A 14,914-nucleotide genomic window follows, 5' to 3' on the forward strand; every position below is an offset into this window, starting at 1 on the left:
GATCTTTACTCATTACTTTCGAGCGAAGACGAGGCTCCAAAGCCATAACCAATTTGCTCATCTTTAAGTGCTCCATCCCTATGAGACTTTGAGGGGCCGATGATGCAGATGCCATAGCTCGCAAAGCTGCCCTTTCATACTTTGTCCATAAAGTTTCATATCGGATTGCCAATGCAGAGACCACAGAGACCATATCACCCTCTCCTTGATAGAACCAGTCCAAGTGCAACATCAAAGCATTTGGCGACTCCACTGCCCCAAATTTGTGCTTCATTGCAGCCACCACATTGCAGCCACCACTTGGTCCCAGTCCTCCTTGGTAGAGTCTGGCAAGGTCTCATGCCAACTCAAGGCTATACCTTCAAGTAAATTAGGCAAAATTTTCACGCGATCCTTGATGGATCATCTAGAAAGCCGGCATCCTCGAACAAAATCTCGAAGATAAGACTCCGGGTCTTCCCCTTGGGTCCCTTGAAACACTGGAATCTTCACCATGATGAAACAAAAAAATGAAACACCTCCCCTATCGTATCATGGGATACTACACTCATTGAATCCTTCCTCCCCATCATCCCTTGCTGCCTCTCCCCTTCATCCGTCGCTGCCTACCTTGTTGCCTTCGGCCTCCTCCCCTTCATCCCTTGTTGCCCTACTCACATTCTCGCTGCCTTCCGCCTCCCCTTCATCCCTCGTTGCCTCCCCTTCATTCCTCGCTGCCTACCTCACTGTCTTCCACCTCCTCCCCTTCATCCCTCATTGCCTCCTCGTCATACTCTCGCTGCGTACCTTAGCAAGTTGCACAATCCTAATAATTAAGAATAATCTATGGAAGATTGTTTAATCGAAGGCCACAAAGAGCAACAGATGCCAGTAAGAGAAGAGGAAAGAGGGGAAGCCCAAAAAATGAAGATAGCACATCAACGGCTTTCATGTGTCATGCGAGGAAGGAAGCAAGGCAAGGTGGTATGGATGAGGAAGATGTGAAGGAAGGGTGGTGGATAGAGATGCAAAGAAAGGAGGTGGAATGCAATTGCAAGCTGAGATGAGGCGCATACAAAGAGCGAGCTGCGAAGGAAGAGGAGGTTGTTTATGCCATTTTGATGGCGGTTCAAAAAATTGGAAGCCCTGATGCAATGACACATGGCATTTATACTTTATACCTCTCCCACCCCCTTCTCCCCCTCCCCATGGCCGAGGATGGCCTAATTGAATTTTTTCTCTCATAGTCCCCCTATTAACTAGATATTAAATTTTAGTTTTAATAAAAATATACATTATTAACTTAAAAACTAATATAAATACATTGTAATTATTGTATAAATTGAAATAAATACATAAATTATTAATATTATACGTTAATAACATTTAAAATTATGTATATTCTATACTAATAACCTTTAAATTTTAAAAAGGTAGTCAATCAAAGAATTGAATTAATTTAAAAAATAAGGAAATATTAAATTTTACACACGTGCTTTTAGCATGTATGCTTTTCTTCCATGTGTCTAATGCTTGTTAGAGTCAAAGAATCAAGAATTAGGGAATGTATTTGTAAGGTAGGTATTTAAAACCATAGAATCTGGAAGAGGTTTAGCGTACTTGCTTATCTTTGTTATAGTATGTAATACTTTGCAAAAGCCTTAAACTTTGTTTAAGGCTTTGCACAAAACTACAGTATCATTGAATCCATATCATTTTTCTACTTTAGCAACCACCAGATATCCATGGTATGAATCCATGATATGGAATACATATTTCTCCTGAATATTCTTCATTTCTTTTGATACACCATGCAGCATGAATGTAAGAAAATATGAATCGGTGTGCTTTTAGCCTATGTGCTTATCCCTAATTAGTAGGATACTTTGGCTAGGTCTTATAATTACTTAAAGTAAAGCCTTTGCTAAGGATCGTACCTAGTATTAGCTATATAAATATAAATAAATAAATATTATATATATATAACATTTTCATGGTTTTTTGTATATTTAAATTATTAATAAGTTAAGAAAATTTTAGTTCTTAAAAGAGGACCAAATTTCTTTGAAATAAATATTAATGCTAGGATTTTTGCAATATAGAGTAAGGTACGAATTATGTTTCCTAGCTTTTGCATTATTATTCCAAACTAATAGTGTGAGTAAATATAATTTTTATTGAGAAAGGATAGTGTCAAAAAGTAACTTTTGATTTGGGAGGGGTAATCAAAACTCGCCCAAGATGGCCCACCTCCTCTTCAATGCCATTTGGGGCTAATGTGGGGAAGGGTCACACGGGAGGAGGGTTAAGCATGGATTAAGGGGGGAGGGAGGGGGTTGGATGGTTTGGGTGGTCCCTACTATAAGGGTAACAACCAAAAAAAGCTCTTTCCAGACCTTCCCACCCTCCACCTCAACAGACCATCGTCCCACACCTTGGAGCACTCTCATTGGTACACCTCAAATCCCTCCCAAATATCCTTGAAATTAGGAAACACTAATTGAAGGCCCTTTTGAGACCCCATTTCTCCGCTGATGATTATAGAGAGAGATTGTGAAATTTATTATGTAGATGTACCTGTGGTTGATGTGATCATTGATGGTCAAGTGATTTCTAATGTGTACATTGATGGAGGTGCATCGATTAATGTCATCAGTGCGAAGGCCATGATAGATGCTGATTTAAAATACTCTAGTACCACCTCTCCTTATCACATCAAATTGCCTGACAACACTAGGGTTAAGACCTTGGGAGTTGTGAAGAATCTAGAAGTGGATGGATGTGGAATTTCTGTGCCAACTACTTTTCAGGTGATCCCTAGCAAGCCAGATGCACGGGCCTATCCATTGATTTTGAGAAGGCCTTGGCTACGCAAGGTGAAGGCTGTTCAAAAGTGAGATACTGGAGAATTAGTTTTGCAGGGAAATGATAAGAAGGTGCACTACAACATCAGAAGTCATAAAAAGGAAGTTGTCAAGGAGGAGTCTTCAACATCAGAGAGTTCGAGCTCTAACTTAACCAATGAAGAAGCAAAGATGGGGTGTAGCTCTAAGGAGTCCAGCTCAGAGGGTGAGGTGGAAGGAGTGGCCTTTGGTCTTTGTCTTAGTGCTGATTGGGGATGAGTGAGGAGGGAACAAGGTCGTGGTACAAGAAGATCCTGTAGAGACACTTCATGTAGAGGATGTGGAGCACACTAAATGATGCCAATGCAATGAAGAGCTTCTTGGTGATTCTCTATCAGGTAGTGAGAAGCTCCAGTACTTGGATATGTTAGATGATTTTCCATGTCTCTTTGCAACAAGCTATTCACAGGTTCATCCAGTCTCTCTTGTGGAGCACAAGATTGAGTTGAAGCAAGAAAGCAAGCCAGTTGTTCAACGCTTAAGGCGATTGGGGGTGATCCAAGCTGAGGCACTAAAGAAAGAGGTAACACAACTACTTGTGGCAGGATTCATATTTCCTGTTGATGATTCAGAATGGATATCTCCTGTAGTTGTCACAGCAAAGAAAGGAAATAAGTGGCGGGTTTGTGTGGACTTTCATCCTTTGAATGCATGCACTAAGAGGGATCATTTTCCTTTGCCATTCCAAGATGAAATACTAGACCAAGTAGTAGGGCATGAGATGTATTCTCTATGTGATGGGTATTCTGGGTACTTTCAAATTCCTATTCGGGAGGAAGATCAAAAGAAAACATCATTTGTCACACCTTGGGGAGTTTTTGCTTACAGAGTGATGCCTTTTGGGTTATCCAATGCACCATCATCCATGGCTCCATTGGCTCCCTCAAAGCTAGCAATGACGCCACAATCTTGTGTGTTTCTCTTATCATCAATCCGTTGTGTTCGAAAATGCTTGCCCTCATACCATATAGCATTGAACATAGTGCACTACACCAAGAAAAAATCAATTAAATAAGCAATCTAAATTATTGAAAGCTCCTAACTTATGCATAACATTCTATATACCGACCTTGCTCATGCATCCCCTAGCATACTCCCATTCTTCCATTGTGATATGCATCCCCTCGTCTTTCTCTGCTTTCTCCATTTCATCAAGTAGCCAATCCACATGAATATCGTTTGGAAGTGCTCTTAGATACTAAGGGTATGGCACACGAGATCCGTGGTGTGTACGAAAGAGGGCCCTTTCTTCTTGTCTTCTTGCCTTTGCATCCTCGTATCTTGTCACCCATCTTTTCATCACATCACTATTAAGCACGCAAAAGAGGTTGATACTATTATGCAACTCCATGTCTATTACTTTGTTGCATCCTTTCCCTTGAGGCACAATAGAGGTCATCCTTAGGTCTTCATCATCTCTCCATAGTCGTGGGAGAGAGCTGTCCACATCAACAAGAAACTCATAAATATATACAAGTGACTCTTGTACCAACCAACCCTCAGCCATGCTACCTTCGGGTCTTGCATTTTGTCTCACGAAGCCCTTCAAAGTCTTCATGAAGCGCTCCAGGAAGAACAACCATCGTGCATGTATAGTACCTCATATAACAATCTCATCCACCAAATGCACTATGAGATGTAGTTGGCTTGTGAGAATAGAACGTGGAAATGTCTCCTCCACTAAACAAACCGCCTCCACTGACATAACTCAGCATTCTCAAGCGTGGTGGGATCTATTTCCTTTGAGCTCACATACCTAGAAACGAAAAAGTACAGCATATTAGCAATATGCATTCAAACTTGCATGGAGCATTGATACGCATCATATTTTGTATCATGTAAAGTACCTCACAAGCTCGCCCATCTTGTAAATACAATCTTTCACGTCCTTCGATGCACTACATGAAATGCTAGTAGGTAGTATGAACTGAACCCACGAGGAGGTAGCATTCAAACTTGCATTGCTCCATCCATAGATGGTTTGCAAGTTTAGTAACTCAAGGGAGGCACGTAGAACAGAGAATGTGCACCCCTCAAACAGTGGAGTCGATGCTGTAGTAAAAAGATCATCCTGCTCCATGCTATCATCCCTCCCTTGATGGACATATAAATCCCGCACCATATCATCAAACACCTCCTCCTCCACGGCTTCATGAGGTAATGGCGGAGGGCTACTATCACCATCACTCCATGCATCCGTAACGGTCCCTCCTGAAGATCCCACCTCATATCGCCGACGCTTGCCTCCTCACGGCGAGCATAGGGCAACATATGCGGGTGTGACACTGCATCCTGTATCAAATTAAAACGGGATCATAACTCAAACATATGAACACCCATAGGTATCTCAATCAACCTTAACTTACAAACCCTTACCTTGTTTATGGTCACATCCCATTCTCCATACTTTGAGATATGATTGAGTGTAATCCTGCGTGCACGATACATGTTTCCCCGACATCGATCACACAAACATTTGATTTTTTGCTCCAACCACATTTCGCAATGGTGGATACGGAGGGATTCATCCTTACTGGAGCTACTTGTTGAAGATGAAGACATCCTACAAACAAACAACCCACCAAATTTGCTCTTCTTCAAATATTTAATTTAAACTCTGTGGCGTGTCTAAAGGTGCATCGAAAAGCACATCTACAGTCGCGTCTAAAGGTGCATCTAAAGGCATGTCTACTCTGTGTATTTAGACGCGCCATTAGACGCGATTATAGACATGGCTTTTAAACCTGTTTTTAGCGCGCTCGCTTTACTTTTCTTCACATTACTTATACTTCGCGCGGCTTGCTTCCTTCCTTATTAGTAGATCCATAGTTTCGACGCTTAAGAGGAAGGCTCCCATACTTACTTCCAAGCTTACACTTAAGAGGAAGGCACCCACACTTACTTCCAAGCTTAAAGGAGAGGAGGACGAACAAGGAGGAGAAGCAACTTTGAAAAAGAAGAAGAACCTTCCATACCTCTATCCAAGTAAGTCCTTTTGCAGTTGATCTTGTTTGGAAGTTTGCTCTCTTTAGATTTGTACTTTCTCGTATCCAAGAAACGCACGATTTGGGTATCAGTGTCACGTTTGTGTGTTGGGCACAATGTCCTTTTCTACTTCTTAGAAATCCCGTCTGTCGGAGCGCGTCTATAGGCACATCTCAGAGCGCGTCTAAAACTACATCTACAAGCGCGTCTAAACGCGCATCTAGCCTGTTTGCAGACATAGACAGACGCGTCTATAGACGCACTGTTAGATGCTCTATTAGACGCTTTGTTAGACGCTCTATTAGACGCGTCTATAGACGCGATAGTCAGACACATCTATAGACGCGCTCCGACAGTAAGCCTCTCTTCCTATCCGCTTTCTTCTCAGCTCATCAGTAATAGATTTTTTTCCTTTTTTCCAGTTCAACATGTGGCCAGGAAGCGCTTCCAGCTCACCTGATCCCTGGGAATATATTTGGAAGGACTTATATAACCTTTTAGGGCACCCTCCTAGTCCTGTGGAGTTATACGGGTATATGACGGGTACTCTAAACACTCCCAGGAGTTGGCACTATATACTCCAAACCACCCCACACTGCTTGAGATCACCCCAGCAGAGTCAGCATAGCCGTCTTATGCCCCTTCCCCCATACCGTCTTATGCCCCTTCCCCCATGCCGTCTTATGTCCCTTCTACCATCCCGTCTTATGCCCCTTCCCCCATGCCGTCAGGAGGTCCTTCTGTCTGGCAGAGTTGTCGACGTACTCCTGTGCCGTCGAGAATCGGTTCTCCAACTACAAGTGGTCAGCGTAGTCCCATGCAGTCTCCAGCTACGAGTGGCCAGCGTACGAGCTTGACACAACATGGTAGCAGGCGTAGTAGCAGGGAGAGCGGTGGGGGATGCATGGCACAGTGCTTTGGGAGGGGTGGCGGTGGGGACGATGATGATTCAGATGATTTAGACGTGCCTCCGGGTGATGGTACGATATTCTATGACATCACTCAGACAGGAGGCATCTTGATGGATGCGCGGGGGAAGGACATCATGGCCTTCATGAGCTCTATAATTGCTAACAATTACAGAGATTGCTTTATCCACTTTAAAGACCAGCCAAAGAGGTTGGCTGATGAGACCCTCGCTACTGTTCGCTCTAGGTATCCTAACCCCCCCAATCGCCAGTTCACAGATAAATGGGCCAAGTCAAAGATTGTTACGATACTTGGCAATAAAAGATCTTCGCTTAAGAGGCAGGCACTAGCGAAGCTTGCCAGGCTTGAGGGAGTTCAACCACTAAGGGGCCCGCCCCACACCGCTCACAAGCGTGAGTGGAAGAAAGCAATGAAGTCAGCGAGGGAGGACCCCAGTCTGCAGCACGTGGAGGCATGGAGGATCAAGATGGAGGAATATGGAAGCGTGCATTTTGGAGCAGGGGGTGTTGAATCATGGGAGGCCGAATTTGTAAGTATCGATCTCAAATTATATTGCTTATGTAGTTTATTAGGAGGTTGTTTCTTTCTCGAGGGGTCACTCATCATATGTAACCCTATCACGTGAGTTCAACAGAAGGATTTTTTTTATTTCTAAAATTTATAGAAATAAATATACATAAGGGACTATTTAAAATAGTTTTGGAAAAAATTTACAGATTTGTATAGAAAAGGGGTAAATTTTATTAATGAAATTTTTTACAAATAAGGGACTTTAAATATAGGCCTTGAACGCACGTGATATAGAGAGTTTATACATAGTGATCCCCCTGAGGTTTCTTTGTACTAATCCCTTCGCAAAGTGTGTCATCATGTAGCTTGAGATGGTGGGCAGATACCCTACTCCTGTGGAGACAGCCTACCACTGCCACCATCGCAGAGGAGATACATGGAGGCACTTCTATGATGACGGGTCGATTACTGAGGAGCAGTATACCCGAGCTACTGGAGCGGCCCCCGAGGTATTTGAAAGTAATTAAATAATGCCAAAATTATAAGTAAAGATTTGATTTTTCATACATTGATATATGTTGTCCCTTGTTTACAGGCCCGTGTAGAAGACGATGAGGAAGACGAGGAAGGAGGCACAGAAGGGAGCGCAAAAGGGAGCGTGGAAGGGAGCGAGGACCTCGAGAACATAGATTAGTCATAGAAGTAGTGCTAGCTACTATTTTTTGTACTTAAAGCCACTGGCTTGGCTTCATGCCTCTTGTATATACACTCCTCTTATTTTTTGTACTTGAAGCCACATGACATGGCTTAGCTTTCTTATTTTTTATACTTGAAGCCACATGACGTGGCTTAGCTTCGTGCAATATGTATATACAAGCACTTTTTGAGCTTTCAATTTTATTGCTTTTTGGAGTTGTAATGTTTTATTTGGAATTGTAATTAAAATGCAGTTTGGCTGTAAGAATTGAATTACACAATGTGGATATGGGATTCTTGTAACTATATAGCATACACAACATACACAGCATTCTGTAAATTAAAAAATAAAAAAATAAAGCGCGTCTATCAGTGCGTCTATAAACACGTCTATATACGTGTCTGTCTGTTCAACAAGCGTCTATATTTGCGTCTATAAACGCATTTATAAGCGCGTCTATTTAAGCATCTAAGTGCGTGTCTATACACGCGTGTGTTTGATATATAGACGCGTTGATAGATGCGGGTCTCCAGACGCGCAAATAGACGTGCCCGTAAGTTTTTTATTTAGTTCAGTAAACGCGTCTGTGTGCGTGTCTATGGGTGCTTTGTCTCAAGTTGTGCATGAAATATATTACAAATATTACATCATCACATATTCATATCAAAATTCTCATCACAAAAGGTTATATTTTGTAATAATCACATCATCACACATTCATATCATAAAATTGTGTGCATGAAATAAATATATAAATATCATGACTAAATTCCACTTAAGTAATAAGTCGGAAATTGGTGTATAATCAACAAAAACTACATCATGATTCATACATTGCAACAAATAAATGTCAACCATAATATTCATGGAGTAAACAACATCATGAGAATATGCTCCTCATGCATATATACAAACACAACATCATACATGCATCATGTTTTACATCAATTTAAATCGATTCAAGAGATTTCAATAATTAAAATCACTTGCAAAATGCGGTAATTATTTGACCAAGAATATACCATTTCATATCTTGGCTTTCTTTCATGGTATGCTAGATAAAAGTAATATCTACCACATGGTAGTAAGAAAACCATGTTTGAATATAAGCTCAATCCACCAAACATCAACTAAAAATACTCTTGATTGAGCAATTTTGTAAAGTGATTTTTAATTTCAGAAATTGACTGTTGTGAATCAAATGGTTTAAATCCCTTGAAAATCCTTGTAGAGGATGCCTTTAGACATGTTCATGGATGAATCCAGATCTATATATAAATAAATAAAGAGGAGGCTTGAAGAAGCAACAAAGCCCTTGGTGTAAATGAATTCCATAACCTTGTTGTGTAAACCAACATTTCTTGGAGTATCTAAGCAAGACTTCGATGTATGTCTTGATAGGAAGAACATTTAAACCCCCCCTAAGTATTAGGGGGCATACACTACTTAAGCTAGAAAGAGGCTACACTCAAAAGATGGACACAAAGTGTGCACAGGAAACCAAGTAGTAGAAGGAGAGTTCTTCAAGATGATCTTAGAAAGAAACCATATTTCCATTACCAATGTACAATTGAGAATGAGTCTAGGGCAAAGTGTGATCATTCTTAGTTAAAGCCATATATGTAGAATCTACTTCACATTTCCATAAGGTGAATAGTCGAGGTAGTAAAATATACAATTTAGTGTGGCTAGGGCCATGTGGACGAACACTCAAATCATGTCATTGTAATAGCTTCTAAAGTGCTTAGCCCAATCCATGTGTAGAGAATTTACTCCTTTACATTTGCATAGGGTTCTATAATATACATTCTACTACAAGGGGTGATCTTTAGCGAGGAGATGCATAACCGGGTAGCAAAGACGCTAAGCTGAAGGACATTGTGGTGACGGAAGAGGATGAGGGCGACGATTGTACGTAGAAAGTAGACTTCGACGCCACAATTGCGCCCGCCTCAGGCGAGTCATTGCCGTTTTGTGAGTTGCATTTGGCAGCGGCAAGCAACGGCGCTGCCTCCTCAGATATGCATCCAGACCTGGCAAGTCGCGTTCAATGCGACGGAGATTCTCGGCTACCTCGCCCATTGAGGGACGCTCCGCTCCTCGAAGGGCCAAGCACCGACGAGCGAGTCTGCCTAGACGCATGACAGAGGCTGTGAGCGCCGCCTCTGCCGCCGTCTCTTCCGCCTCGGCCACGAGGCGGAGGCCGATGAGCTCTGGGACCCTGCCCTCTCTCATCCTCTCAATGAAGAGGAGCGCCAGATTAGCGAACTGAGCCTCCCGATCGTGGTTGTCAACCGGCTTGAGCCCCGTGATCAGCTCGATGAGCACCACCCCCATGCTGTATACGTCGCTCTTGTCCGTCAACTGCAGCGTCTGGAAGTACTCCGGATCCAAGTATCCTATCGTTCCTTGTACTGCTGTCGATACCTGCTTCTCCCCTTCCGGCACCAGCTTCGACACCCCAAAATCCGCCACCTTCACCTCCAAATTCCCGTCCAGCAATATATTCGCCGTCTTCACATCCCTGTGCAATATGGACGGTGACGCCGCCCCATGCAAATATGCCAGCGCTTCCGCTGTCTGAATCGCTACCTGTAGCCTCCTCCTCCACCCCATATATTGCTTCTCCGGCTTCCCTCCCTGTAGGTGCTCCGCGAGCGTTCCGTTCGACACGAACTCGTACACCAGCAGCGGCGTTGCCGTCTCCAAACAGCACCCCAGTAGCCGCACTATATGCCTGTGATTGATCTGCGTCAGAATGGCTACCTCGTTCAGAAATTGCTGGCTGTCTCTCTCGTCTCCCGAACGGTTTGCCCTCTTGATGGCGACGATCCTCCCATCCCTCAACGTGGCCTTGAATACTGTGCCGAAGCCCCCCGTCCCGACCTTGAACTGCTCCGAGAAGTTTTGGGTCGCCAATTGGAGCTCCTCGATGGTGAAAAGCCTGGTGGTCTGTCTTCCTGTGCTCCCGGCGATGTACGCCTCCAGCTGCAAACCCCCGTTTAAGAGAAAGTACTTGCGTCGTCGCCGCCTTCTCCAGTATAGGGCGATGAGGATAACAACCAAGACAAAAACGATACAGCCGACGAAACCTGATAAAAATCCAGTCTTTTGAAATTTCTCCACATAGTTCTTTTACGGTAAAATACCCTATCTTTGGCGTCCTCAATAGATACAACAGAAACAGAGGTCTTCTTACCACCACTGATGCCCACAGCTTTCCTCAGGGCGGGCGAAAGCCGGCAGCCCGATCCGTTTCTAGTTCCATCACCCACAAATAAACGCGATTTGCAACGGCATCGATAGTTGCCGATTGAATTTTCACAAACTGTGCGACCTACGATGCAGTCGTTCAGAGTCGAATTTGCACACTCGTCGATATCTGTGTCAAATTACAGTTTATCAACGACAGGCTCCTTACATCGTCCAAATTTAGCATAAAGATGATATCAACGCATTCCTGGACTCTCGATTTTAAATACGGAACTCACAGGTGTAAACTAGGATTCCTGGATTTTACCTGTACAGCCTCTTCCCTGAGAGTATCCGTCTCCCTGAAACCCGACCAAGCAATCGCACCGGTATCCGGGAACTGCCGATACAAGGGTAATATTGGAGTATTGGGTGCAAGCGTAGTTCGCTTCTTTTGTGATAGACTCTGGGTCGTTCCCCTTAGAGGGCAATGCCCATTCGAGCTTCAAACCGAACAGACTTTCGAAGTCTGTGTAGTTCTTGTAGAATGGCGTGCAGAAGCCTGCACAGGTGCCGTTCAAGACACTGAAGGTTGACACTTGATAAAAGGTTGTCCGAATGTCCGACGGAAAAGAGGTAACACAACAGGTCCTATTGCCACATTTTGGGTTGGAATTGTTTCCCGAACAGACTATTTCGCATCCTCCTACGGCATAGTCCGCAAGAGAAGCTGTATCCGGTGTAAGGAGCTCACCAATAGTACAATTGAAGCTTCCGAATTTGTTGTCGCCAGATAGAAGAAATGGACCAGGATAGTCAGGGAGTGCTAGAGTTGTAAGATTCCCTGAAGAGTTGGATGCTCCGCAGTTATCAGCAGGTAAGATGGATCTTGCGTCTGTGATATTAACGATCACGCTATCACTGGATATGTGGAGAACTGGAAAGTTACTCCCGCTTACGGTTGTATTCAAGTACAGTATATCGCCCGCGACGCCACCAGACTTGCATAGTAACTCAAAATGAGTGGAGAAAGCAGGGCAGGCAGGACTTGCACTGAAAGGGTAGCCGAAGGTAACATTGCCACACTGCTGGTTGGAGCAAGGCTGCGAAGAAGCGTGGGGAAGGAAGAGCAGCAGGGTGGACAACCACAAGGGAGCGCAACGACGGAGAATCAACGGCCGAGAGTCGAAACGTGTAGGAAGGGGCGAAGCCATAGCGAATGGGAAGGTTTAGCAGGCAATGTAAAGATAATGCTCAAAGCAACGTGTGGAAGATACCTTCGGTCTTTGACTAAGCGATTTCCATTCTCTAATGAGCATTTGATAAATACTTTTCTTCATGTAACATAGGGACCCACACCTGGATATCCAGAGAATGCCCCTAATAGTGCTTCATACCGAGTATTGAATTCCTCAAGGGTGGGAGCATATATCATTCCATACATGGCTGCATATAGTTCATCCTTAATTCCACCCATGCCTTCTTCATGTGAAACTAACATAGTAAAATATGGCAATGGTATCTCCTTGTATGGTTTGTATCCCGACAAAAGGGATCATTCTTGACAACCTTATATATTGCATTGAACACCACCTTAGACTTATCTGTAACTATGGCTCCTGGCCTAAGAGAGCCAAGTCTAGAAAACAATATAGTGAATGTTGTTTCCAAGGCAATATTTTCATGTTGTTGTCTAGGATCTTTGCTACATAACATGAAACATATGGGAATACCATTACCTTTTTTATTTGGTACAACAGCTGCATATAACGACAACCCATACTTATTGGTTTTAAAGGTGCTATCCACAGCCCAAGCCTGCTGATCAAGTAGAGAATCTTCATGATACCTCAAGCATAAAGTCATCTTGCAATACCAAAATAAATGGACTTTGCCTTGGATCTTGAGCAATTGGATTGTAGGGTTGGTGGAAAATCACCTAAAACCACATTATGGAAAGAGGTCAAATTTATTATTTATACTCATAACTTGCATTGCTCTAGATAAGGATTAGTACCTTTCATACTACGTTACCTTGCTTTGTTGAAGTAATTTCTTTGCTTCCAATGTCATAGCATCCCAATCAGACATGTTTATGGTTGTTGTCCATGAAAATAAAGAATTAAAAAAATATTACAATCAATATATGATCTAACATTATTGTAATAGCACCAAAAAACAATCATGAAATATATTAAGTGAAATGAATTTACCTCCAACTCATAGATTGCAAGAGAGCCTACTAATCTCCTTATGTACATCATGAAAAATCTAAAAGTTGTTGCTTAAAAAATGGACACGTGTTCTTTGAGTAGACTCTCCTTTCAGTTTGACATTTTACTAACATGTTGTGCAATTCCAACATCGTATAAGTCTGCTGTGTGATATAAATCTGATCGACTTCCTAGCACATGTCCTTTATGGCGGTTGGACACCTTAATGTCACACATATTTCCCTTTCTACAATATACTCGAACAAGGAATGGACATCCAACCTTTCTACTTGATTTGGCACGTGAAGTACAAGAGGTAGATCCCTTGTCTCTCCAATTTGTATGATTCAAGCGGCTCCTTTGAGAGGGATATCCTGGAATATTTTACAAGAGAATATTTTGCAAATGTAAATTCAAGTTGGCATTTTTCTGCTTACACAACAAGACAAAGCACACATAGACGTGTGCACAGACGCGTTTCATGAACTAAATAAAAAACTTACGGGTGCGTCTATTTACACGTCTATTTTCGCGTCTGGAGACCCGCGTCTAATTGTGCGTCTATATATCAGACACACGTGCGTATAGACGCGCAGTTAGACACATAAATAGACACGCTTATAAACGCATTTATAGACGCACATATAGACGCAAGTCGAACAGACAGACGCGCATATAAACGCGTTTCTAAACGCACTGATAGATGCGCTTTTTTTTTAAATAAATTTTACAGAATACTGTGTATGTTGTGTATGCTATATAGTTACAAGAATCCCATATATAGTTACAAGAATCCCATAGTTAATTCTTGTAAAATAGCGGGCGCAAAATAGCGGGCGCGTCTATAGGCGTTGCTTTAGTAGAGACATTACGGGCACGTCTAAAGACGCGTTTATTTACGCGTAAATAACTGCGCCTATTAGCGCATCTAACATGAGAAAATATGGGCCCGTCTAACATTCCGTTTATTTGCGCGTCTATTTGCGCGTGTATCTACGCGTTTATTTGCGCGTTTACACTGAGACTCAGACGCGCATTTAGACGCGTAAATAGACGCGCTCCAGAGAATACAGAAGGTGAGATTTTGGTGTACATCATTGGTTTCCAAACATTGCCCATGATTACCAAAGCACATAATTTTTTGCAAGCCCACATATATAAGAATTAAGTGAGATGAGGAGAATGAGACAATATGTAAAATAGTTTTGCCAATATCAATTGTGGGGCTACGGTTCATCAATCTCATCCTCAATGAGATCAACCCTTGCCAAACTATCTACTTCAAAATCCAAACAAGTGTTTAGATCTACAAATACATTCAACCCACTACTACTTGTGCCACTCATGTGCTCATCGAAATGAGCATCTCCAATGGTAGGCTCGTCCTCACGGGTAATGGCCTCAATATCTATATCTCCTATCTCATGATCATCCTCCTCTCTTGTATCACGGTCATCATCACGTCCATGGCCATGATCATTCTCCATACGCTCCATATTAGTAAA

The 14,914-nt window shown here is 42.7% G+C and overlaps 1 protein-coding gene and 1 pseudogene across 1 annotated transcript; both read right to left on the reverse strand.

The window, feature by feature from the left end:
* Positions 1 to 9,867: 9,867 nt before the first annotated feature.
* On the reverse strand, positions 9,868 to 12,410 carry LOC147890251 (wall-associated receptor kinase-like 8). Its single transcript, XM_087390241.1, has 3 exons — positions 11,525 to 12,410; positions 11,204 to 11,386; positions 9,868 to 11,096 (listed from the first exon to the last, which is right to left on the reverse strand). Exons 1-3 carry the CDS (start codon positions 12,408 to 12,410, stop codon positions 9,868 to 9,870), a joined length of 2,298 nt encoding a protein of 765 aa, XP_087246367.1.
* Positions 12,411 to 12,627: 217 nt separating this feature from the next.
* Positions 12,628 to 13,287, reverse strand: LOC147890252 (uncharacterized; annotated as a pseudogene).
* Positions 13,288 to 14,914: the final 1,627 nt, after the last annotated feature.

Source organism: Dipteris shenzhenensis, chromosome 19 (genome assembly GCF_047967505.1).
Source record: "Dipteris shenzhenensis isolate YYH24624 ecotype China chromosome 19, Dip_SZ_1.0, whole genome shotgun sequence".
Classification (NCBI taxonomy): domain Eukaryota; kingdom Viridiplantae; phylum Streptophyta; class Polypodiopsida; order Gleicheniales; family Dipteridaceae; genus Dipteris; species Dipteris shenzhenensis.